The sequence below is a fragment of the Chiloscyllium plagiosum genome, unplaced genomic scaffold (genome assembly GCF_037043375.1).
Source record: "Chiloscyllium plagiosum isolate Xiang-an unplaced genomic scaffold, Cpla_swu_hap1 HiC_scaffold_14, whole genome shotgun sequence".
In the NCBI taxonomy this organism is placed as follows: Eukaryota; Metazoa; Chordata; class Chondrichthyes; order Orectolobiformes; family Hemiscylliidae; genus Chiloscyllium; species Chiloscyllium plagiosum.
In genome coordinates this window covers 12,115,402-12,142,112 of record NW_028270152.1, presented here as the reverse complement: position 1 = coordinate 12,142,112, position 26,711 = coordinate 12,115,402, and the positions used below count along the sequence as shown (strand labels likewise).

Below are 26,711 nucleotides of genomic sequence, written 5' to 3'. Positions count from 1 at the left end.
CTCCAAAGCGGCATGCAAGTCACTGACTGTTTACCCGACCGAGTCTGTTTGTGAATACTTTTCCATCGTCATTCTGCACGATCATTTCTGAAGTGACCGCTTGTGTCGAAAACAAGGACAGTCCAAAGCGATTTGCTGAGGCGCACCTCTGGGACGCTCAAATCAACCTAAAGTCAGGCGGCCATGCGCATGTCAGCATCTCTCCTGCAACCTTTCCATTGCGATCAGGGATCACCAGTTTTTGCAAGCTGGAACAGCTGGCCGTCAGCAAGCTTATGAGCGAGGGAGTGTTTGATAGAGAGAGTGCAAAGGCCACCATGTACGCGTTGCTGACTCAAAGACTGTTTTGTGCGTTCGCAGATGTTGGTCAATGAACAGTAGGAGAATTTGAATTGGTGCAGGATTGAGGGTTTGTCCATTTGATTATTTGACTGTTTTGGAATGCTCGTTACGGAGCCAATGAGAAGAAATGTGCCATGAGACTGGAAGCAAAAGGCACAGCATCGCTGCAGAAGGAGGGTGAGATGCAATCCAAACCACCCTTGCGCCAGCAAGGAAAGGTGCAGAGCTTCACATTTATTCACTCGCCTCCATCACAGCTAAACAAAGGAGGGAGCGCGCAAGCAGTCCTGCACTTGCCGAAACCCGGGATTGAACCAGGGACCTTTAGATCTTCAGTCTAACGCTCTCCCAACTGAGCTATTTCGGCAGCTGCTGCCAGCTCAGCGCGCTCAGGCACTTTGCTCGCGGCCACATTCACTTGGGATTTGCCCAGCGTATTTGTTCCAAATCTCCTCACAACATCAACTTCTTCCGGCAAAATTTCCCACCCTGTTTTCTCGGCGGACAGTTCGCTTCGGCCGCTGCCTCTTTATACCGTCTATATCTACACTGTCGTTCATTCTGCACAATCATTTCTGAAGTTGACTGCTTGGCTCTGGTCAACTCGCTCGTCAAATGCACAACGAGGAACTGGTCCCTCCAGTCCTCGACAAGTTCCGCGTCGTGCTCCGTTCACCGTCAACATGTCTCGCCAGCTTCACCCCATCTCTCCTCTACCTCTCGAAATGCTGCACGTGATGCCATCCGTCTGCAAATGGTCAGTATCAGTCTAAGCTGCTTTGCAAGCAACCCGATGCACCGGAACAATTTGAACAAATCGCCTCTGCTCCGGCTTCAGTCCGTCCACTGTTAAAACCTTCAGTTATTACTCTGCAGGCTTGAGGATTCCCAAGTTCTCTGCAACCATCTCCAAAGCGGCATGCAAGTCACTGACTGTTTACCCGACCGAGTCTGTTTGTGAATACTTTTCCATCGTCATTCTGCACGATCATTTCTGAAGTGACCGCTTGTGTCGAAAACAAGGACAGTCCAAAGCGATTTGCTGAGGCGCACCTCTGGAACGCTCAAATCAACCTAAAGTCAGGCGGCCATGCGCATGTCAGCATCTCTCCTGCAACCTTTCCATTGCGATCAGGGATCACCAGTTTTTGCAAGCTGGAACAGCTGGCCGTCAGCAAGCTTATGAGCGAGGGAGTGTTTGATAGAGAGAGTGCAAAGGCCACCATGAACGCGTTGCTGACTCAAAGACTGTTTTGTGCGTTCGCAGATGTTGGTCAATGAACAGTAGGAGAATTTGAATTGGTGCAGGATTGAGGGTTTGTCCATTTGATTATTTGACTGTTTTGGAATGCTCGTTACGGAGCCAATGAGAAGAAATGTGCCATGAGACTGGAAGCAAAAGGCACAGCATCGCTGCAGAAGGAGGGTGAGATGCAATCCAAACCACCCTTGCGCCAGCAAGGAAAGGTGCAGAGCTTCACATTTATTCACTCGCCTCCATCACAGGTAAACAAAGGAGGGAGCGCGCAAGCAGTCTTGCACTTGCCGAAACCCGGGATTGAACCAGGGACCTTTAGATCTTCAGTCTAACGCTCTCCCAACTGAGCTATTTCGGCAGCTGCTGCCAGCTCAGCGCGCTCAGGCACTTTGCTCGCGGCCACATTCACTTGGGATTTGCCCAGCGTATTTGTTCCAAATCTCCTCACAACATCAACTTCTTCCGGCAAAATTTCCCACCCTGTTTTCTCGGCGGACAGTTCGCTTCGGCCGCTGCCTCTTTATACCGTCTATATCTACACTGTCGTTCATTCTGCACAATCATTTCTGAAGTTGACTGCTTGGCTCTGGTCAACTCGCTCGTCAAATGCACAACGAGGAACTGGTCCCTCCAGTCCTCGACAAGTTCCGCGTCGTGCTCCGTTCACCGTCAACATGTCTCGCCAGCTTCACCCCATCTCTCCTCTACCTCTCGAAATGCTGCACGTGATGCCATCCGTCTGCAAATGGTCAGTATCAGTCTAAGCTGCTTTGCAAGCAACCCGATGCACCGGAACAATTTGAACAAATCGCCTCTGCTCCGGCTTAGTCCGTCCACTGTTAAAACCTTCAGTTATTACTCTGCAGGCTTGAGGATTCCCAAGTTCTCTGCAACCATCTCCAAAGCGGCATGCAAGTCACTGACTGTTTACCCGACCGAGTCTGTTTGTGAATACTTTTCCATCGTCATTCTGCACGATCATTTCTGAAGTGACCGCTTGTGTCGAAAACAAGGACAGTCCAAAGCGATTTGCTGAGGCGCACCTCTGGGACGCTCAAATCAACCTAAAGTCAGGCGGCCATGCGCATGTCAGCATCTCTCCTGCAACCTTTCCATTGCGATCAGGGATCACCAGTTTTTGCAAGCTGGAACAGCTGGCCGTCAGCAAGCTTATGAGCGAGGGAGTGTTTGATAGAGAGAGTGCAAAGGCCACCATGAACGCGTTGCTGACTCAAAGACTGTTTTGTGCGTTCGCAGATGTTGGTCAATGAACAGTAGGAGAATTTGAATTGGTGCAGGATTGAGGGTTTGTCCATTTGATTATTTGACTGTTTTGGAATGCTCGTTACGGAGCCAATGAGAAGAAATGTGCCATGAGACTGGAAGCAAAAGGCACAGCATCGCTGCAGAAGGAGGGTGAGATGCAATCCAAACCACCCTTGCGCCAGCAAGGAAAGGTGCAGAGCTTCACATTTATTCACTCGCCTCCATCACAGGTAAACAAAGGAGGGAGCGCGCAAGCAGTCTTGCACTTGCCGAAACCCGGGATTGAACCAGGGACCTTTAGATCTTCAGACTAACGCTCTCCCAACTGAGCTATTTCAGCAGCTGCTGCCAGCTCAGCGCGCTCAGGCACTTTGCTCGCGGCCACATTCACTTGGGATTTGCCCAGCGTATTTGTTCCAAATCTCCTCACAACATCAACTTCTTCCGGCAAAATTTCCCACCCTGTTTTCTCGGCGGACAGTTCGCTTCGGCCGCTGCCTCTTTATACCGTCTATATCTACACTGTCGTTCATTCTGCACAATCATTTCTGAAGTTGACTGCTTGGCTCTGGTCAACTCGCTCGTCAAATGCACAACGAGGAACTGGTCCCTCCAGTCCTCGACAAGTTCCGCGTCGTGCTCCGTTCACCGTCAACATGTCTCGCCAGCTTCACCCCATCTCTCCTCTACCTCTCGAAATGCTGCACGTGATGCCATCCGTCTGCAAATGGTCAGTATCAGTCTAAGCTGCTTTGCAAGCAACCCGATGCACCGGAACAATTTGAACAAATCGCCTCTGCTCCGGCTTAGTCCGTCCACTGTTAAAACCTTCAGTTATTACTCTGCAGGCTTGAGGATTCCCAAGTTCTCTGCAACCATCTCCAAAGCGGCATGCAAGTCACTGACTGTTTACCCGACCGAGTCTGTTTGTGAATACTTTTCCATCGTCATTCTGCACGATCATTTCTGAAGTGACCGCTTGTGTCGAAAACAAGGACAGTCCAAAGCGATTTGCTGAGGCGCACCTCTGGGACGCTCAAATCAACCTAAAGTCAGGCGGCCATGCGCATGTCAGCATCTCTCCTGCAACCTTTCCATTGCGATCAGGGATCACCAGTTTTTGCAAGCTGGAACAGCTGGCCGTCAGCAAGCTTATGAGCGAGGGAGTGTTTGATAGAGAGAGTGCAAAGGCCACCATGTACGCGTTGCTGACTCAAAGACTGTTTTGTGCGTTCGCAGATGTTGGTCAATGAACAGTAGGAGAATTTGAATTGGTGCAGGATTGAGGGTTTGTCCATTTGATTATTTGACTGTTTTGGAATGCTCGTTACGGAGCCAATGAGAAGAAATGTGCCATGAGACTGGAAGCAAAAGGCACAGCATCGCTGCAGAAGGAGGGTGAGATGCAATCCATACCACCCTTGCGCCAGCAAGGAAAGGTGCAGAGCTTCACATTTATTCACTCGCCTCCATCACAGCTAAACAAAGGAGGGAGCGCGCAAGCAGTCCTGCACTTGCCGAAACCCGGGATTGAACCAGGGACCTTTAGATCTTCAGTCTAACGCTCTCCCAACTGAGCTATTTCGGCAGCTGCTGCCAGCTCAGCGCGCTCAGGCACTTTGCTCGCGGCCACATTCACTTGGGATTTGCCCAGCGTATTTGTTCCAAATCTCCTCACAACATCAACTTCTTCCGGCAAAATTTCCCACCCTGTTTTCTCGGCGGACAGTTCGCTTCGGCCGCTGCCTCTTTATACCGTCTATATCTACACTGTCGTTCATTCTGCACAATCATTTCTGAAGTTGACTGCTTGGCTCTGGTCAACTCGCTCGTCAAATGCACAACGAGGAACTGGTCCCTCCAGTCCTCGACAAGTTCCGCGTCGTGCTCCGTTCACCGTCAACATGTCTCGCCAGCTTCACCCCATCTCTCCTCTACCTCTCGAAATGCTGCACGTGATGCCATCCGTCTGCAAATGGTCAGTATCAGTCTAAGCTGCTTTGCAAGCAACCCGATGCACCGGAACAATTTGAACAAATCGCCTCTGCTCCGGCTTCAGTCCGTCCACTGTTAAAACCTTCAGTTATTACTCTGCAGGCTTGAGGATTCCCAAGTTCTCTGCAACCATCTCCAAAGCGGCATGCAAGTCACTGACTGTTTACCCGACCGAGTCTGTTTGTGAATACTTTTCCATCGTCATTCTGCACGATCATTTCTGAAGTGACCGCTTGTGTCGAAAACAAGGACAGTCCAAAGCGATTTGCTGAGGCGCACCTCTGGGACGCTCAAATCAACCTAAAGTCAGGCGGCCATGCGCATGTCAGCATCTCTCCTGCAACCTTTCCATTGCGATCAGGGATCACCAGTTTTTGCAAGCTGGAACAGCTGGCCGTCAGCAAGCTTATGAGCGAGGGAGTGTTTGATAGAGAGAGTGCAAAGGCCACCATGTACGCGTTGCTGACTCAAAGACTGTTTTGTGCGTTCGCAGATGTTGGTCAATGAACAGTAGGAGAATTTGAATTGGTGCAGGATTGAGGGTTTGTCCATTTGATTATTTGACTGTTTTGGAATGCTCGTTACGGAGCCAATGAGAAGAAATGTGCCATGAGACTGGAAGCAAAAGGCACAGCATCGCTGCAGAAGGAGGGTGAGATGCAATCCAAACCACCCTTGCGCCAGCAAGGAAAGGTGCAGAGCTTCACGTTTATTCACTCGCCTCCATCACAGCTAAACAAAGGAGGGAGTGCGCAAGCAGTCCTGCACTTGCCGAAACCCGGGATTGAACCAGGAACCGTTAGATCTTCAGTCTAACGCTCTCCCAACTGAGCTATTTCGGCAGCTGCTGCCAGCTCAGCGCGCTCAGGCACTTTGCTCGCGGCCACATTCACTTGGGATTTGCCCAGCGTATTTGTTCCAAATCTCCTCACAACATCAACTTCTTCCGGCAAAATTTCCCACCCTGTTTTCTCGGCGGACAGTTCGCTTCGGCCGCTGCCTCTTTATACCGTCTATATCTACACTGTCGTTCATTCTGCACAATCATTTCTGAAGTTGACTGCTTGGCTCTGGTCAACTCGCTCGTCAAATGCACAACGAGGAACTGGTCCCTCCAGTCCTCGACAAGTTCCGCGTCGTGCTCCGTTCACCGTCAACATGTCTCGCCAGCTTCACCCCATCTCTCCTCTACCTCTCGAAATGCTGCACGTGATGCCATCCGTCTGCAAATGGTCAGTATCAGTCTAAGCTGCTTTGCAAGCAACCCGATGCACCGGAACAATTTGAACAAATCGCCTCTGCTCCGGCTTCAGTCCGTCCACTGTTAAAACCTTCAGTTATTACTCTGCAGGCTTGAGGATTCCCAAGTTCTCTGCAACCATCTCCAAAGCGGCATGCAAGTCACTGACTGTTTACCCGACCGAGTCTGTTTGTGAATACTTTTCCATCGTCATTCTGCACGATCATTTCTGAAGTGACCGCTTGTGTCGAAAACAAGGACAGTCCAAAGCGATTTGCTGAGGCGCACCTCTGGAACGCTCAAATCAACCTAAAGTCAGGCGGCCATGCGCATGTCAGCATCTCTCCTGCAACCTTTCCATTGCGATCAGGGATCACCAGTTTTTGCAAGCTGGAACAGCTGGCCGTCAGCAAGCTTATGAGCGAGGGAGTGTTTGATAGAGAGAGTGCAAAGGCCACCATGTACGCGTTGCTGACTCAAAGACTGTTTTGTGCGTTCGCAGATGTTGGTCAATGAACAGTAGGAGAATTTGAATTGGTGCAGGATTGAGGGTTTGTCCATTTGATTATTTGACTGTTTTGGAATGCTCGTTACGGAGCCAATGAGAAGAAATGTGCCATGAGACTGGAAGCAAAAGGCACAGCATCGCTGCAGAAGGAGGGTGAGATGCAATCCAAACCACCCTTGCGCCAGCAAGGAAAGGTGCAGAGCTTCACATTTATTCACTCGCCTCCATCACAGCTAAACAAAGGAGGGAGCGCGCAAGCAGTCCGGCACTTGCCGAAACCCGGGATTGAACCAGGGACCTTTAGATCTTCAGTCTAACGCTCTCCCAACTGAGCTATTTCGGCAGCTGCTGCCAGCTCAGCGCGCTCAGGCACTTTGCTCGCGGCCACATTCACTTGGGATTTGCCCAGCGTATTTGTTCCAAATCTCCTCACAACATCAACTTCTTCCGGCAAAATTTCCCACCCTGTTTTCTCGGCGGACAGTTCGCTTCGGCCGCTGCCTCTTTATACCGTCTATATCTACACTGTCGTTCATTCTGCACAATCATTTCTGAAGTTGACTGCTTGGCTCTGGTCAACTCGCTCGTCAAATGCACAACGAGGAACTGGTCCCTCCAGTCCTCGACAAGTTCCGCGTCGTGCTCCGTTCACCGTCAACATGTCTCGCCAGCTTCACCCCATCTCTCCTCTACCTCTCGAAATGCTGCACGTGATGCCATCCGTCTGCAAATGGTCAGTATCAGTCTAAGCTGCTTTGCAAGCAACCCGATGCACCGGAACAATTTGAACAAATCGCCTCTGCTCCGGCTTCAGTCCGTCCACTGTTAAAACCTTCAGTTATTACTCTGCAGGCTTGAGGATTCCCAAGTTCTCTGCAACCATCTCCAAAGCGGCATGCAAGTCACTGACTGTTTACCCGACCGAGTCTGTTTGTGAATACTTTTCCATCGTCATTCTGCACGATCATTTCTGAAGTGACCGCTTGTGTCGAAAACAAGGACAGTCCAAAGCGATTTGCTGAGGCGCACCTCTGGAACGCTCAAATCAACCTAAAGTCAGGCGGCCATGCGCATGTCAGCATCTCTCCTGCAACCTTTCCATTGCGATCAGGGATCACCAGTTTTTGCAAGCTGGAACAGCTGGCCGTCAGCAAGCTTATGAGCGAGGGAGTGTTTGATAGAGAGAGTGCAAAGGCCACCATGTACGCGTTGCTGACTCAAAGACTGTTTTGTGCGTTCGCAGATGTTGGTCAATGAACAGTAGGAGAATTTGAATTGGTGCAGGATTGAGGGTTTGTCCATTTGATTATTTGACTGTTTTGGAATGCTCGTTACGGAGCCAATGAGAAGAAATGTGCCATGAGACTGGAAGCAAAAGGCACAGCATCGCTGCAGGAGCACCATGCAGAAGGAGGGTGAGATGCAATCCAAACCACCCTTGCGCCAGCAAGGAAAGGTGCAGAGCTTCACATTTATTCACTCGCCTCCATCACAGCTAAACAAAGGAGGGCGCGCGCAAGCAGTCCTGCACTTGCCGAAACCCGAGATTGAACCAGGGACCTTTAGATCTTCAGTCTAACGCTCTCCCAACTGAGCTATTTCGGCAGCTGCTGCCAGCACAGCGCGCTCAGGCACTTTGCTCGCGGCCACATTCACTTGGGATTTGCCCAGCGTATTTGTTCCAAATCTCCTCACAACATCAACTTCTTCCGGCAAAATTTCCCACCCTGTTTTCTCGGCGGACAGTTCGCTTCGGCCGCTGCCTCTTTATACCGTCTATATCTACACTGTCGTTCATTCTGCACAATCATTTCTGAAGTTGACTGCTTGGCTCTGGTCAACTCGCTCGTCAAATGCACAACGAGGAACTGGTCCCTCCAGTCCTCGACAAGTTCCGCGTCGTGCTCCGTTCACCGTCAACATGTCTCGCCAGCTTCACCCCATCTCTCCTCTACCTCTCGAAATGCTGCACGTGATGCCATCCGTCTGCAAATGGTCAGTATCAGTCTAAGCTGCTTTGCAAGCAACCCGATGCACCGGAACAATTTGAACAAATCGCCTCTGCTCCGGCTTCAGTCCGTCCACTGTTAAAACCTTCAGTTATTACTCTGCAGGCTTGAGGATTCCCAAGTTCTCTGCAACCATCTCCAAAGCGGCATGCAAGTCACTGACTGTTTACCCGACCGAGTCTGTTTGTGAATACTTTTCCATCGTCATTCTGCACGATCATTTCTGAAGTGACCGCTTGTGTCGAAAACAAGGACAGTCCAAAGCGATTTGCTGAGGTGCACCTCTGGAACGCTCAAATCAACCTAAAGTCAGGCGGCCATGCGCATGTCAGCATCTCTCCTGCAACCTTTCCATTGCGATCAGGGATCACCAGTTTTTGCAAGCTGGAACAGCTGGCCGTCAGCAAGCTTATGAGCGAGGGAGTGTTTGATAGAGAGAGTGCAAAGGCCACCATGTACGCGTTGCTGACTCAAAGACTGTTTTGTGCGTTCGCAGATGTTGGTCAATGAACAGTAGGAGAATTTGAATTGGTGCAGGATTGAGGGTTTGTCCATTTGATTATTTGACTGTTTTGGAATGCTTGTTACGGAGCCAATGAGAAGAAATGTGCCATGAGACTGGAAGCAAAAGGTACAGCATCGCTGCAGGAGGAGGGTGAGATGCAATCCAAACCACCCTTGCGCCAGCAAGGTAAGGTGCAGAGCTTCACATTCATTCACTCGCCTCCATCACAGCTAAACAAAGGAGGGAGCGCACAAGCGGTCCTGCACTTGCCGAAACCCAGGATTGAACCAGGGACCTTTAGATCTTCAGTCTAACACTCTCCCAACTGAGCTATTTTAGCAGCTGCTGCCAGCCTGGCGCGCTCAGGCACTTTGCTCGCGGCCACATTCACTTGGGATTTGCCCTGCGTATTTGTTCCAAATCTCCTCACAACATCAACTTCTTCCGGCAAAATTTCCCACCCTGTTTTCTCGGCGGACAGTTCGCTTCGGCCGCTGCCTCTTTATACCGTCTATATCTACTCTGTTGTTCATTCTGCACAATCATTTCTGAAGTTGACAGCTTGTCTCTGGTCAACTCGCTCGTCAAATGCACAACGAGGAACTGGTCCCTCCAGTCCTCAACAAGTTCCACGTCGTGCTCCATTCACCATCAACATGTCTCGCCAGCTTCACCCCATCTCTCCTCTACCTCTCATTCATTCCATTCTCATCCCAATGCCTATCCACTTTCATGTACATAAAGTTGGTGAGTCTATAACTGTTGCAGACAGTACATTCCATGCCCCTAGTACTGATTAAAGAGACTATCTCTGACATCTGTACTATATCTATGTATCACCCCTCAGTTTGAAGCTGTATCTTCTTGTGCTAGCTAACACCATCCAAGGAAAAAGGCTCTCATTGTGCTCTAACCCTCTGATTATCTTGTATGTCTCAATTAAATCATCTCTCAACATTTTTCTCTCTAATGAAAACAGCATCAAGTCCCTCAACCTTTCTGCATAAGATTTTCTCTCCATACCAGGCAATATCACAGTAAATCTGTTCTGAACTCTTTCCACCTTCCACAACCTTCCTATAATGTGGTGACCTGCTATACACCAAGTGCGGCCGGACCAGAGTTTTGTAGAGCTGCAACATGACCTCTTGGTTCTGAAACTCGACCATCTATTCATAAAAGATAACACACCATATGCCTTCTTAACAGTCCTATCAACCTGGGTGGCAACTTTTATGGATGTATGTACATGGGCATTGAGATCTCTCTGCTCATTTACCCTACCAAACATCTTATCATTAGCCCAGTACTCTGCATTCCTGTTACTCCTTCCAAAGTTAATCGCCTCACTCTTTTCTGCATTAAACTCCATTTGCCACCTCTCAGTTCAGCTCTGCAGCTTATCTATGTCCCTCTGCAACCTACAGCAGCTTTACAATTTATCTTCTCAATTGCTTTATTGTCACCTTAATTCCAGATTTTCATTGAATTCAAATACTACCAACTGGAGTGGCAGTTGAATCCTTATTCCCAAAAGAGTAATTGCGTTGCTGGTTTGATGGTTGTATGGAAATACCATTAGGCCATCAGCTCCCCTTAATTTTTTTTGAAATATCCCCTTAATACTGTGGTACATGCTGTTACGTGTACACAACTGTAGATTGTGCTGGTGAAGGAGGGAGTAAATGTTTACGATGTTGTATGGGGTGTCAATTACACTGCTTTATCTTGGATGATGTTAAATCACTTACTACATGAGACTGCAAACTGCCTCATTATCAGTGAAGCCTTCGAAGAAGAGCCTTAATTAAGTAAATCTGGGCTGTACTAATTACTATTTTGTTGATAGACTTCAGAAGGTGGGGTTCTTCTCCTTTAAGAGTAGACTTGATGAGTGTCTAAAATCATTAAGGACATAGAAAAGATGAAGAAAGTGAAACTGTCCATGGATTGAATGTCAGCAAGCAGAGGGCACAGAGGGAGTTGCAAAAGGGAAGTGGAAAATACTTGAAGAAGAAAGATTTATGGGGATGTGGTGAAGGAACAATGAAGTGGGACTAACTGCATTGCTCTTTGCTAGAAACAGTGTGGACCGAATTGGCTTACTGGATTCCTCCTGGGTTGTATTATTCTTGGATCTTTAGAAGGTTATGCAATGAGAGGTTTAAGACAATCACAGAAGATGATCGGGTAGGCAGAGAGAGCCTATGTCATCTAGTAGAGGGTTTTCAGACAAGGTTGTATGATCTTAACATTATACGTAAGCTAACAAAGATGCAGAAGCTCTTCTTCAGTAAAGTGTAGTGGAAAGCCAGAACATTTCACTCTATAAGGTAGGAATACAGGGGGAATTGACAATTTCTGATCTTAATATGGATATATTTTTGATAGCTAAGGAGATGAAGGACTATGGAACCACGCTTAATAAATTGAGTTAAGATACAGATCTGTCAAAGATTTGCCTGAATGAGAAAAGGCCTACTCTTTTATTATATTCTCTGACATGATCTTAAAGTTGTCTTCAAAACATCTCATAGATCAGCGGAATTAATCAAATTGTTCTGATAATACATCACAGACCTAAAACATTCATTTTGTTTCTCTTCATGAATGCTACCAGACTTGCTGAGTTTTAGAACATAGAACACAGAACAGAAAAGCAGAGGAACAGGCCCTTCGTCCCACAATGTTGTGCCGAACAAGACACCAAATTAAACGAATCCCTCCATTCCTTCCTTACTCACATGCTTATCTAAAAGACCCTTCAAATGCCCCTATTGTATCTGCTTCCACCACCACCCTCATCAGTGTGTTCCAGACTCTTACCCCTCTGTGTAAAAAAAACTTGCCCCTCACATCTCCTTCAAACTTTCCCTCTCTCCCCTGAAATGCATGTCCCCGAGTATTAGACATTTCAACCCTGGGAAATGAATTCTGACTGTCAACCTTATCTCATAATTTTATAGATTTCTATCAAGTCTCCCCTCAACTTCCGTTGCTCAAGAGAACACAGCCTGAGCTTTTCCAGCCTCTCCTTAAAACTCAAGAAAAGCTTTTAACTTTACAATAAAAATCTCTGTTGCACTGAGTAAACAGAAACATGAGTCAGTCATTCCCTTAAATAAAATTAAAATACGGCGGATGCAGGAAGTCTGAGTTTTCTCCAGCACTGAAAGCAAAGTAGAATGTATTTCTGTCTTCACAAACCTACTGACTTTCTGTTTTTAATTACAATTTGAAGGGGTTGGACTCTCAAGCTGGAGGGGACATTGGAGGATTGCAAACGGAGTTTTAACTTAAAAGCAGAAATTGCTGGACAAACTCCAGGTCTGGCAGCATCTGCAGAGAGAGAAACAGTGTTAACGTTTCAGATCTTTGTATCAGATTTCCATAATCCGCAGTTCTTTGTTTTATTTTAGCGTTAACGCTGGTAATCCATTGCACATCCATCTTCACTCAGTTCTGCCTCTTCTGCAGCTTGGGTCGGTTTCCTCTTGAGGAATTGCAACGTTTGATTTGCTGCAGTTCAGCAACGTTGTAGCAACGAAACAACCAATCATCTCGACTTTACTTGGAAACAACCTTCTTCCGGCTGCTTTTTCAGTATCGAGCTGTGTGACTGGTGTGAAACGGATGCATGGGCGGTTTGTCACAAACATGTTGTACGCAGAGCAGAGAGAGATTTCTGTCTTGAGGATAACTTAATGTTAAATTGTAACTGTATCAGAGAATCTGTAGGAAGATGCAGTGTGAGTCTGTGTCACTGCTCTCGCCCATCACAGCTTTGCAGTTTGTGGGAGACATGCTTGTCTCAGGTAAATGTCAGTCATGTATTTTTTGAAGGATTTTCTTTGGTTGAATGAACTAACCTAATTAATCTCGTTCTTTGAATAGAAATTGCAGAAGCTTTAAAGGAGCATCAATTCCATTTAAAGGTTTTCCGTATCCCATTGTCAAATCCTAGAATGGTTTTAATGTAGGATAATACTTTCCAAACTTTTTGTCACTGAAATCCTATTTCCAGGTTTGAAAATGGTTGTGACTCCATCAGTGAAAATTTGACTGGGAGCTGGCGAGACTTGGAGGTTAGGGTAGAGAGGATCTGTGAGGGGTGGGTGGGGAGCTGTGTGGTATCATCGCTGCATTGGAGATTGTGACCCCAAAACATCAGCTCGTGACCTCGCTTGAGGTCCTCATCCCCAGGCTGGGTAACCCTGGTGTAGGAAGACAATCCACCTGCTTTTTTTTTTGTATGATGTGTGTGGAATGAGCTGCCAATGGAACTGTAGAATGCAAGTTACATCATTTAAAAGATATTTGGATAAGTACATGAATAGGAAAGTTTTAGTGGGATTAGGCCAAACACAGGCAAGTACAACTAGTTTAGTTTGGGAACATGGTCAGTGTGGATGAGTTTGGACCGAAAAGGTCTGTTTCCATGCTGCATGACTTTATGACCATAAAAACTTTGCAAGTCCTACTCATAATGTTCAGGTTCTTTTACAGCTAGTAAAGCAGTGTCATTCCTGTAGAAAAGAGAGCCAGTTTTTGCTCAGTAAACTGCACAGCCTGCAGTGTGAGAATGGCCAGATAATTTGATTTTTATTTATTTGTTCAGGTGATGTGGGTGTCGCTAGCTGGGCCAGCATTTCTTTCCCATCTCTAACTGCCCTTCAGGAAGTGGTGATGAGCTGCTGGTGTCAGAGCAGCTGTGTGGCGATATCGTCCCAAGTTAGGGCAACATTGGTTTGGCAGGGAACTTGTGGGTGGTGGTGTTCCTGTGTGTCTGCTGTCCTTGTCCTTCTGGATGGTAGTGGTCATGGATGTGGAAGTGGAAGGTGCTATTGGAGGTTGGTGAGTGATGGAATAGTCTCCAAATGCCTGGGTGAGAGCAGTTGAAAGACACAGAGAAGCTCAACACTATCCAGGAGAGAGCAGCCTGTTTGATTGGTACGCCAAACAAGACTCTGAACGTTCACTCCCTTCACCACTGACACACAGTGTGTACCATTTACAGGCTGTGCTGGATCACTCACCAACCTCCAATAGCACCTTCCACTTCCACATCCATGACCACTACCATCCAGAAGGACAAGGACAGCAGACACACAGGACTCTGGAAAGATTGCGTTGATGATGATTGAGGGATAAATATTGACCAAGATATGAGGGAGAGCTTCATTTCTATTTTTTTTTTAAATGATGCCTTGGGATCACTCTAGGAGAAAGTGAGGTCTGCAGATGCTGGAGATCAAAGTTGAAACTTTATTGCTGGAACAGCACAGCAGGTCAGGCAGCATTCAGGGAACAGGAGATTCGACGTTTCGGGCACAGGCCCTTCTTCAGGAATCACTCTACCCAATGAAATATGCTCAGTCCGATGTCTTATTTGAAAGGCAGTAACTCCCAACAGTGGAGCAACCCCTTAACATCCAGATGTTCCAGTTCCTGGAATGGAATTTGCTCTCCTGAATTTGTGACTATTAGGAAGAGAGTGCTATCACTGCACCATAAGTGGTACCTTCTAACTCTGACTATACTGGAGAATGTTGGGTTACAGTGCTATTGGTGCAGGATTGGGAGAACTGAGGAACTTTGTTCAAACCCATCATGGTAATTATGAAAGTGAGCTGAACAAATCTGATACTTAGTGGGCAGGCACTGTAAAAATAACCCTGATAGCTGTCAGACTGTTGAGAAAAACCCTGTTATTGTCACTAACATCTTTCCAAGATACCTATACCTAGTTTGCTGTACATGCAGCTGCAGTCCGACGCTATGGATTGTTTGTTGAACTTGTTGATCTAGAAAGCCGCTTAGTTGGAAATAATTGGTGGAGAAAGTAGTTTACCGCCATTGTCCTGGGGCAACTAGAGATGGAGAAACAGTGTAGTCAGTTGTGTTTAAGGCTGCAGAGAAGGATGAGGAGGAGATTATGATGATTGCAGACACCCAGGATATCATTTGTGATGGATAAGAACTGTCTCTAAAGCTAAGACATATGGAAAACCAAAGCAGGAAGAATAAAACCTCATTAAAACCATATAAAACATGCAGCAATTCCAAATTTGATAGCTTTGGTGAGGAAACAGCTATCGGAATAGTGGGCATGAATTTGGGAGTTGACAACATGTTCAAGACTTTGGAGTGGGAGACAAAGGAGATTGTACCTTGGAAGAGAGGACAGTAGTTGATGTGAATAATACGGTGCACTGAATGGGAAGCTACAGTAGAATGAACAGGAATAGAAGGTGATATACTGTCAGAGTTAGAATAGAAGAAATGGTAGGGGGCTGTATGAAGTACAAATACCAGGAGGAATCAGTTGGTGCAAATGGCCTGATTCTGTTCTGGAATTTCAATGTGATTCAATTTAATTATACCGTTGCTAGTTTTCCCACATAATGAGTGCAAGTAAAAGAGAAATAATTATTTTAAAAACAGTTTTCTTTTAAATTTTTCTGTTGTTTAACAGGTGAAGGAGCCAGTGTAAATCTTTACACTTTGAATTCGGCAAATGGCTACGAGAGAAAGCTTTCTTGCAATGTGCTTCAAAACTACTGTGTTCACGGCATCAAACCGTGGCCCCTACATGTGCAAACTAACAGCTCACGGCTGGCTGTGTTTGGCGCGAAAGGCCTCATTGTGCTCGAGCTTGAATCGTGTGCCAGAGAGCCAAAGCTGCAGAGGATCGGGCAGCTACACGAACTGCACGACTGGATTTGGGACCTTCAGTGGCTGGAGAGTGACTGTGAATCGGACTTGTATTTTGGCCTGGCTCTCGGGCACAACTCTGTGGTTCTATGTGACTACAAGGCAAGAAGGACCTTGCGTGAAGTGCACTGCGATGTCAAATGTATCCTGTACTCCGCTTGCTTTGTGGGTCACAATTGGGACGAACTAATTTTGATTTCTGGAACTGTCTTTAACCAACTTGTCCTGTGGCGAATGGAGGGTCCCACCAATGAGGACGGTAGGGTACAAACAGAAAGACGCATTAGTGGGCACAGTGGGGTCATCTTCAGTATTCATTACTTGGAGAAGAATGGTGTTCTTGCCTCAGCCTCCGATGATAGAAGCATAAGACTCTGGGAAGTTGGGAACTTGCACCAAGCTCTGAATGGTGGTGATGGTGAGGTAGATTCAGTACAGTGCCTTCTACGGTTATATGGGCACCAGTCCAGGGTCTGGTCAGTACGGCTCATGGAAGATCGTATTATCAGCATTGGGGAAGATTCAGCTTGCATTGTGTGGAGCTATGATGGAGATATCATTGACTGTTTTAAAGGACATAAAGGGAGGAGTGTGAGAGCACTGGCTGTTAATGAAGATAAGGGCTGGTTAGTCACTGGAGGAGCAGACTCAGGTATCAGGTTGTGGAAGATTCAGGGGAAGAAAGCCGAAGGCATGGCCATTATTCAACTCAAATGTGGTGAAATCTGTAAAAGGGGCACACCAAAGGCTTTGACATTGGCTGACCCAACTCTTCTCTTGGTCCTGACTGATGCTGGAAGTATCTACAGCTATTGCATGGCCTCTGGCCAATGGAAACTCATCATGGAAGATGCAAGTTACCAGTCGTACGGCCTGTTAGCAGTCAGAAGGCTGGGCAATGGCTGTGTTGTTTGTGCAGTCGGGAACATTGACGGCTGGGTGAAAATATTCACCCTTTCTGAGCCTGTGGAGATGCTGGAGAATCGGGTGCACCAAGGGAAAGTGCACAGTCTCGGCTGGGCCTCCCAGGAAGGGCAGAGTCCAGATGAGTGCCACCTTTTCTCCTCGGGTGCCGATGGCATCATGATCTGGCGGGTGGTTTCCTGCAAGGGAGATCGGGTGGTCTCGGTGGCAGAGAAGTGCCGTTACCTCCTGCCATTGTGCAAGCACAGGTGGCACACGAGCGTGGTGTTCCTGTCTGAGGCCCATCTCCTGGTTTGCGGAGACCGCCGTGGCTCCTTGTTACTGTACTCCTGCGCTGGGAGAGACAGAGACAAGCAGCAAAGGCTCAGCGAAGGGAGCGTGGATGTGGTGGTCTCGGATGATACAGCAGGAGGGTATCGCCAGGGCAGATTCCTACCTGGTTCACCTGGGATCGTCAGCCAGCCTGACTGCGAAGGGCCACTTTCCATTTTGCCGGGATTGCACGGAAAGTTGGGGGTGACGTCAGTTCTATTCCACGACGGTTTTATATACAGCACTGGACGGGATGGCTACTATCGTCAGCTGACAGTCGAATACAAAAAGCTAAAATTGTTAAGGAGTCAGAGAACCTGTAAGGGGATGGACTGGCTCGAGCGACTGCTTGCGACGCCTGAAGGTGACCTCCTTGTACTTGGTTTCCATTCCACCAACTTTGTCCTGTGGAATGCCAAGACCAGCGAGAAGTTACTGTGCATCCCCTGTGGTGGAGGTCATAGGTCATGGAGCTACTGCAACTCCCCAACCAATGAATTCTTTGCCTACATCAAGTCAGGCGACATCTTCATTTGCCAAGGCAACTCGGGCGACTGCTCCCGGACAGTCATCAAGGAATGCATGCATGGCCGTGAGCTTACCTGTGTGCGATTTGTGAAAAGGCTTGAATCGTCAGCTGCTGGACCCATAAGTATCATGGCGACAGGCAGCGAGGACACAACAGTGAATATTTTAGCCGTTTACGAAAGCTCAGGTCATGTGTCCAAGCTGACAACGGTTGATGACCACATCTCCAGCGTGAGGACCATAGCTGTGACTGGAAGTTGCCGAGCTGGTAATGGTGACAGCTCCTCATCTGTGTTATTCTCTGCTGGTGGGAGAGCTGAGCTGCAATCTTACTGCCTTCTTATTCGACATGTCGATGGTGGTGCACCTCTCAGCTGTCAAGTGGAACACCTGGCTTCTCACAGGCTGGCTGAAGACTGGGAGCATAAGAAAAACAGGCACAGGATGCTCAAGATGGACCCCGAGACCAGGTATCACTTTGGTTTCTGTCTCGTTGTTTTTCAGGCACTGCCTTTTATTGAGATATTGCTAAGGTAGAATCTCACCCCAGCCTTCCCACTTACCCCGTTCTGACCTAACTTTGGAAGGGGCCAAAAGGATGAGTTTTAAAATATTACTTTTAATTCTCATACGCAGAGATGTTATTGTACACCTTTTGGAGGAATGTGGGTCCTGAACCTAGGGCTCCTGGGTCAGAGGTAGGGATACTACCACTGCGCTACAAGAGTCCTCTGGGTGAGTTTTAAGTGTGGCAAGGTTAATGAGTGTCAGCTGTGACATGGTGGGTAGCGTGCTGTCTCCTCTGAGGCAGGAGGTTGTGCATTCATGTCTGACTCAAACAATTTTAGGACACTATCTTGGCCAATACTTCAGTGCCACTCCTGATTCTATGCTGCAATGTTGAAGGTGTTGTCTTGCTCAACTGAAATTTGTTTGGGTAGACCTCGAACTTAGTTGGAAAAAGAGCAGAGAAGCTAAGTCCAACATACTGGTAAATATTTTTCTCTCCAGCAACGTCATCGCTACTTTACAGCATTCGAGAGATCTTAATTGATTGTGAAGCATTTGGGAACTGTTCTCATCACCTGCCCACCTTATTTATCTCGTGTGCCAGATTTATTTATTAATTTGTTTAATTTTTAAAGTTGATTATTAGTAAATGAATCAACAAGTAAAAGCCCGACAATCTGATATAGGTGGAGATTAAGGAGCCATGCAGACTCCGAGTCTTTTCGTAGAAGCAAAAAGATTATGAAGAATTGAACCCCCTTTTATCTCAGGTGTGAATTAACTGAAATGCTTTATGTTATTGTTGAAGGACATGTGTTGTTGAATCTTTTTCATCTTGCATAGACAGGGCAGAGTAACAATGCTAAATTTCAAAGGGGAGTGACAATTCATGTTGTTTACGATGCTGATTCATTCCTAAGTGCACTCTGGCATTGCTATGTGCATATCCCATTGCAGCATCCCAACCAATTAGGGTCAACTTTGGCAACCAATCAGCACCCTTTTCTCATGCAGTGTAAATTGTAGTTTCCTTTTGAAATCTGGAATTCTTACATGTGTCCTGATGAATGCAAGATGAAAAGTTTTGAAAGCGTATTGCTCTTCACTGCCCAGTGACTGTATGTGTAGAGGGCTTTATCAATCTGTGATACTCTCTTTCATCAAGGTACATGTCCATTGTGGTGGTGGACACTGAGGCGAATTTCAGGACAGCCTCCATCTCCTTGTGTCACTTCCTGGCTGCAGCCTGCAGTGATGGATCCGTGAGGTAAACTAATCTCTTCTCTCTTGTCACATACCCTTTACAGATTAAAATTCTGCCCCAGCACACCCATTCCTCAGCCTGCCCACCCCCGCCAACCCCCCCAGCCCCATGTCAATTAGATCTGAAATTCACCAGCACTCACAACGGAAATTTTCTCTGGAGAGGGAAGGAGGTGTGCACATATTTATTCTTTGTTAGATGGCTGGGTCCCTGGGTCATTGCTGCACAGAAGGAGGCTGTTCAGCCCATCACACACACAACAGGTCTTTGAAAGAGCTACCAAATTAGTCACTTTTCATGTCCCCTTACAAATACCTCCTCTTCGAGTATATTTGTTTTTGATTCTGTTGCCTGCCCCATTCCGGCCATGCCTTCTGGAAAGAAACATAAAATATAGGAGCTGGAGTAGGTCATTTAGCCCTTTGAACCTGCTCTACCATTCAATATAATCATAATTAATCATCCAACTCCGTCCACTGTTCCAGCTACCTCCTCTATACCCGTTTGTCCAGTCACTACAGATCATCAGAACCTGCGCTGACAAAACAGAATTCCTCCCTGGCTGGATTCACTCACTGTCTTGCTCACATTCTCCCAGAAAGTGGATCAGTGGTGCTGGAAGAGCACAGCAATTCAGGCAGCATCCGAGGACAGGCAAAATCGACGTTTCGGGCAAAAGCCCTTCATCAGGAATAAAGGCAGAGAACCTGAAGCATGGAGAGATAAGCTAGAGGAGGGTGGGGGTGGGGAGAGAGTAGCATAGAGTACAATAGGTCAGTGGGGAAGGAGATGAAGGTGATAGGTCAGGGAAGAGAGGGTGGAGCGGATAGGTGGAAAAGCAGCTGGGCAGGTCGGACAAGTCCGGACAAGTCGAGTTCCTGGAGGTTAGAAACTAGGATGAGGTGGGGGAAGGGGAAATGAGGAAACTGTTGAAATCCACATTGATGCCCTGGGGTTGAAGTGTTCCGAGGCGGAAGATGAGGCGTTCTTCCTCCAGGCGTCTGGTTTCCAGCATCTGCAGTCATTGTTTTTACCTAGTTGATTTTAACCTTACTGCGAATCCTCTTGCAAGGATGCCTGCCTTGAAGAAGTTTTCCTCCTCTCTCTACAAGAATCTCAGGGAGTCCCTCTCCCACTGCAACTCCCAGGTCATTTCCTCTGCCCTGAAGCTCTTCAACCATGTCCTGAAACAAACTCGCTACCACAGCCACATTTGCTTCCTCAGTGCCTGCCTCCGTAACCAACTCATCCCACACGGACTCCGGACCGCCTTTAAACCAGCAGAGTTCGGACCCGAACAGGACAAACAGTACAGATTACAGATTCAAAAACACCAGCAACGGTTCTCCTTCAAGATCCTCCGCTCCACGCTTGCAGCAATGCGCCGGCACCTAACCTCTCTACAGTCTGCCCTGCCTCAGCTGAGGGCCACACTCTCTCAGAATTGCAAAGGACCCACTCTGTACTACATCCTCAGGAGAATCCATACTCTCAACAAACAGTATTTCAATTCCATCTCAAACATCAAAAACTGTAAGTACAACAAACTTTTATCTACCCACCTCCATAACCAGCGCTCCTTGAACATTCCAGAAGATTCCCCTGGCCTCGGAAACGCCATTAGCCATGCGGCTGATGCAGCTACCACCCCCACGCTGATTGATGATGTCACTTCTGCCCCCATCATGGCCACTCCCACAGCCACTTCCGGCCCTCACATCATCGCTGATGCCACACGCTCAGTGACTTCCACCACCCCTACTGCCGTGTCTGCCACCACTTCCGACCCCACCAGCGCCACTCACCTGCATTCTGCTGACACGCCCCCCACAGACCCCACTGTCACTATCCCCACCCCCCAGAACCCCGAGGGGAATACTACCCCTGCTCATGACTCTACCCCCATTCCCCCCACCATCACACCCACTCCAGGTACTGGCTCCGACCCCACTCCCAGCTCTACACCCACACCAGCTCCCAGCTCCCAGCCCTGCCGAGTTTTCACCATCCCCCCAGACCTCCCCCTCACTGAGGACGAACGATCAGTCCTTAGCAAAGGACTCGCCTTTGTCCCCCTCCGTCCACGCATCAATGAATTTAATACACGCCGTGACATCGAACAATTCTTCCGTCGCCTCCGCCTCCGAGCTTACTTTCACAATCAGGACTCCCGCCCACCTTCCGAGGACACCTTCGCCCACCTCCAACACACTACATCCACCTGGACACCCCGCGCTGGCCTATTACCTGCCCTCGACCTCTTCATTTCCAACTGCCGCCGGGACATTAACCGCCTCAACCTGTCGACCCCCGTCCCCCACTCCAACCTCTCACCCTCACAACGCGCAGCCCTCCAATCCCTCTGCTCCAATCCTGACCTCACCATCAAGCCAGCGGACAAAGGGGGCGCAGTGGTAGTCTGGCGCACTGACCTCTACATCGCTGAAGCCAAACGCCAACTCGAGGACACCTCTTCCTACCGCCCCCTTGACCATGACCCCACCCCCCCATCACCAAACCATCATCTCCCAGACCATACACAACCTCATCACCTCAGGAGATCTCCCACCCACAGCTTCCAACCTCATAGTCCGGGAACCCCGCACTGCCCGGTTCTACCTCCTTCCCAAGATCCACAAGCCTGACCACCCTGGCCGACCCATTGTCTCAGCATGCTCCTGCCCCACTGAACTCATCTCTACCTACCTCGACACTGTCCTATCCCCCCTAGTCCAGGAACTCCCCACATACGTTCGAGACACCACCCACGCCCTCCACCTCCTCCAAGACTTCCGTTTCCCCGGCCCCCAAAGCCTCATCTTCACCATGGATATCCAATCCCTCTACACCTCCATCCGCCATGACCAGGGCCTCCAAGCCCTCCGTTTTTTCCTCTCCAGACGTTCCCAACAGTACCCCTCCACCGACACTCTCATTCGTTTGGCCGAACTAGTCCTCACCCTTAACAATTTCTCCTTTGAATCCTCCCACTTCCTCCAGACCAAAGGGGTAGCCATGGGCACATGTATGGGCCCCAGCTATGCCTGTCTCTTTGTTGGCTACGTAGAGCAGTTGATTTTCCGTAATTACACCGGCACCACTCCCCACCTCTTCCTCCGCTACATTGATGACTGCATTGGCGCCACCTCGTGCTCCCGCGAGGAGGTTGAGCAATTCATCAACTTCACCAACACATTCCACCCTGACCTTAAATTTACCTGGACCATCTCTGACACCTCCCTCCCCTTCCTGGACCTCTCCATTTCCATCAGTGACGACCGACTTGACACTGACATTTTCTACAAACCCACCGACTCCCACAGCTACCTGGATTACACCTCTTCCCACCCTACCTCTTGCAAAAACGCCATCCCGTATTCCCAATTCCTCCGCCTCCGCCGTATCTGCTCCCAGGAGGAGCGGTTCCACCATAGAACACACCAGATTGCCTCCTTCTTTAGAGACCGCAATTTCCCTTCCCAAGTGGTTAAAGATGCCCTCCAACGCATCTCATCCACATCCCGCACCTCCGCCCTCAGACCCAACCCCTCCAACCGCAACAAGGACAGAACGCCCCTGGTGCTCACCTTCCACCCTACCAACCTTCGCATAAATCAAATCATCCGCCGACATTTCCGCCACCTCCAAACAGACCCCACCACCAGGGATATATTTCCCTCCCCACCCCTCTCCGCCGTCCGCAAAGACCGTTCCCTCCGTGACTACCTGGTCAGGTCCACGCCCCCCTACGACCCACCCTCCCATCCTGGCACTTTCCCCTGCCACCGCAGGAACTGTAAAACCTGTGCCCACACCTCCTCCCTCACCTCCATCCAAGGCCCTAAAGGAGCCTTCCACATCCATCAAAGTTTTACCTGCACATCCACTAATATCATCTATTGTATCCGTTGCTCCCGATGCGGTCTCCTCTACATTGGGGAGACTGGGCGCCTCCCAGCAGAGCGCTTTAGGGAACATCTCAGAGACACCCGCATCAATCAACCAAATCGCCCAGTGGCTCAACATTTCAACTCCCCCTCCCACTCTGCCAAGGATATGGAGGTGCTGGGCCTCCTCCACCGCCGCTCCCTCACCACCAGACGCCTGGAGGAAGAACGCCTCATCTTCCGCCTCGGAACACTTCAACCCCAGGGCATCAATGTGGATTTCAACAGTTTCCTCATTTCCCCTTCCCCCACCTCATCCTAGTTTCTAACCTCCAGCAACTCGACTTGTCCGGACTTGTCCGACCTGCCCAGCTGCTTTTCCACCTATCCACTCCACCCTCTCTTCCCTGACCTATCACCTTCATCTCCTTCCCCACTGACCTATTGTACTCTATGCTACTCTCTCCCCACCCCCACCCTCCTCTAGCTTATCTCTCCATGCTTCAGGTTCTCTGCCTTTATTCCTGATGAAGGGCTTTTGCCCGAAACGTCGATTTTGCCTGTCCTCGGATGCTGCCTGAATTGCTGTGCTCTTCCAGCACCACTGATCCAGAATCTGGTTTCCAGCATCTGCAGTCATTGTTTTTACCTTTTTTTTTCTCCCAGAAAGTGCCTGTCCACGTGTGTGCCTGTGTGTGTGTGTGGATGCCAGATTCATATTACCTTCCTTACAAAGTCTCATGGAGTCATAGAGATGTACAGCACGGAAACAGACTCTTCGGTCCAATTCGATCATGCCGACCAGATATCCCAACCCAATCCAGTCTCATTTGCCAGTGCTTGGCCCATATCCTTCTAAACCATTCCTAATCATATACCCATCCAGGTGCTTTTTAAATGTTGTAATTGTACCAGCCTCCACCACTTCCTCTGGCAGCTCATTCCACATATGCACTATCCTTTGCGTGAAATAGTTGCCCTCATGTCCCTTTAAAATCTTTCCCCTTCCACCTTAAACCTATGCCCTGTAGTTCTGGACTCCCTGACTGTGACTGTGAGGCCCCTTTCGGTCATGTCTGACCATGCATTGTTCTGGCTTTCTGCTTCCCTGAAGCAACGTCGCTAATGACTGAAGAGACGAGTGCCGGAATGACCGTCCCAGTTACAGAGGTCCCATCTGTATCTGGTTGTTGATCTGCTCGAGCTACTGCACTCCTTCCTTGGTGCCTGCTTGTCTGCTGCAGTGCTCATCAGCTTCTTTTCCCCTGCTTTGAGTGTTGGTTCAGGATACTTCTCCATCTCGTGCTGCTGGCTACAAGCCTTTCCTAGGACTCCGTAACGATATCTAGCACCTTCATGTCCCTCATGCAGACATCCTTGTAGCGCAGTTGGGTATGCCCACTGGGTCTCTTCCCGGATGCAAGCTCACCATAGAGGATATCCTTTGGGACTCCCCCATCCCAGGGAAATGACTTTGTCTATTCATCCAATCCACACCCCTCATGATTTTATAAACCTCTATAAGGTCACCCCTCAGCCTCCGATGCTCCAGGGAAAACAGCCCCAGCATATTCCGCCTCTCCCTGTAGCTCAAATCCTCCAAACCTGGCAACATCCTTGTAAATCTTTTCTGAACCCTTTCAAGTTTCACAACATGCTTCCTATAGCAGCGATAGCACTTATTACTAGGGCTGGTCAGTAACTTATTAACATTTCCTGGAGAACCTGATCACAATCACATGCTACGTTCCTGAACTGTTGCAGTCCATCATTTGTAAGGTTCTTTTTGCTGTGCAGGCTCTTTCTCGTCGATGAATGCAAGAGGAAGATCATTCTCCTTGCTGAATCTTTCTACCATCAGCGGTGTGTACTCAAGCTGCAGACCTTCACGTTTCAGCCCACCACCAGAGGGCGGTAAGCACATTAGCAGAGGGTTAATATAATGAGCTGTTAATTAACCTGTTACTTGGTATGGAGTTGGACTGATATTGAGCCATTGGAGGTCCTGATTACCTCTGCGTTTCAAACAATGTTGCTGCATTTTAATCCTTAAATTCCTCCCCCATCCCGATTACCTCTGTAACCTCCTCCAGTACCACAACACCCCGAGAAATTTATCCTTGTCCATTCTGGAATCTTAGCACATCCTGCACTCGTGCATTCAGCTGCCCTAGCCCCAGGTTGTGGTCATCCTCTTAACTAGGATACAGTGAGGACTGTAGTTGTTGGAGAGTCAGAGCCAAGAGGTATGGCACTAGAAAAGCACAGGAGGACAGGCACCATCCAAGGAGCAGCAGAGTCAACGTTTTGGGCATGAGCCCTTCATCAGGAATGTGAGGGGTGAAGAGTGCTGGAGGGAAGGTAGCTAGGAATGTGATAGGTGGATACAAGTGGGGGGTAATAGTGATAGGTCGGAGGGGAGGGTGGAGTGGATAGGTGGGAAGGAAGATGGATCGGTAGGACATTTCAAGAGGGCAGTGCCGAGTTGAAGGGTTGGATCTGGGATGAGGTGAGGGGAGGGGAGAGGAGATGAGAAAACTGGTGAAATCGATAATGATGCCATGTGGTTGAAGGGTCCCAAGGCGGAAGATGAGGCGTTCTTCCTCCACTCTTTGGTGGCTTGGATTTGGAGGCCCAGCATTTGTATGTCATTGGGGGAGTGGGAGGGGGAGTTGAAGTGGTCAGTCACAGGGCTATGGGGTTGTTGGGTGTGTGTGTCCCGGAGATGTTCCCTGAACCGCTCTGCGAGTTGGTGTCCTGTCTCTCCAATGTCGAGGAGACCACATCGAGAGCAACAGACATAGTGTCCTGCTCCTCGTATGCTGCCTAACCTGCTGTGCTTTTCTAGCACCACAGTTTTTGATTCTGACATCCTCGTTACATCAACTCATCCTCACCTACCCACCTTTAAGACATTTCGTAAAATCTACCACTTTTTCAATGCTTTGGTCATCGCCTGAATTTCTCATCCTGTGGTCCAACATTGGATGTAGTCCAATTACTTGCCTTTGAAGTTGTTAGATAAATGCAAACTGTTGTTATTGCTTGAAAAATTCCAAACCTCCGTGCAGTGCTTTAAAAAATGAGGAGTGTCAGTCATTGGGGGTGGGGTGTTTGGGCAGTTGGGACTCGCAATGACGGAGTGCCGCAAACTATCATCAGAATGTGATTTAAAATGGTTCAGCTTTCCCCAACATCTCAAGTACCCACTTGGCTCCCAAGTCTTGTAGTCTCTCTGTGGCCACATCCTCGTGTGTGTTCTAGTTCACATTCCAACAAGTCGGGATGTCGGGGTGAGGTGGGGGTGGTATGGGAGGAATTAGGGTGGGAACCAGGTGATGCTGCAGGATGTTGGTGCGCGTTGGGGGAGGAGAGGTGGAGGTGGGGGAGGTATTGGAGGAGGGTATTGGGGATGATGCTGGGGGAGGGGTGGGGCGGGTATTGGGGGT

At 48.6% G+C, this 26,711-nt stretch overlaps 1 protein-coding gene and 5 non-coding genes across 7 annotated transcripts in view; 1 reads left to right on the top strand and 5 right to left on the bottom strand.

The window, feature by feature from the left end:
- Positions 1-636: 636 nt before the first annotated feature.
- On the bottom strand, positions 637-709 carry trnaf-gaa (transfer RNA phenylalanine (anticodon GAA)). The gene has a single exon. It is a non-coding gene; the product is annotated as a tRNA-Phe (tRNA).
- Positions 710-1,885: 1,176 nt separating this feature from the next.
- trnaf-gaa (transfer RNA phenylalanine (anticodon GAA)) lies at positions 1,886-1,958 on the bottom strand. Its single transcript has one exon. It is a non-coding gene; the product is annotated as a tRNA-Phe (tRNA).
- Positions 1,959-4,381: 2,423 nt separating this feature from the next.
- Positions 4,382-4,454, bottom strand: trnaf-gaa (transfer RNA phenylalanine (anticodon GAA)). Its single transcript has one exon. It is a non-coding gene; the product is annotated as a tRNA-Phe (tRNA).
- Positions 4,455-5,630: 1,176 nt separating this feature from the next.
- On the bottom strand, positions 5,631-5,703 carry trnaf-gaa (transfer RNA phenylalanine (anticodon GAA)). Its single transcript has one exon. It is a non-coding gene; the product is annotated as a tRNA-Phe (tRNA).
- A 1,176-nt stretch (positions 5,704-6,879) lies between these two features.
- trnaf-gaa (transfer RNA phenylalanine (anticodon GAA)) lies at positions 6,880-6,952 on the bottom strand. Its single transcript has one exon. It is a non-coding gene; the product is annotated as a tRNA-Phe (tRNA).
- Positions 6,953-12,809: 5,857 nt separating this feature from the next.
- wdr6 (WD repeat domain 6) overlaps positions 12,810-26,711 on the top strand; it is a 52,975-nt gene continuing 39,073 nt past the window's right edge. For both annotated transcript variants that reach the window (XM_043707625.2, XM_043707624.2), the window contains exons 1-4: positions 12,810-12,938; positions 15,599-18,071; positions 19,277-19,378; positions 25,060-25,176. In XM_043707625.2, coding sequence (XP_043563560.2) covers positions 12,866-12,938; positions 15,599-18,071; positions 19,277-19,378; positions 25,060-25,176 — 2,765 coding nt within the window. In that variant the 5' untranslated portion in view covers positions 12,810-12,865. The remainder of the gene's footprint in view (positions 12,939-15,598; positions 18,072-19,276; positions 19,379-25,059; positions 25,177-26,711) is intronic.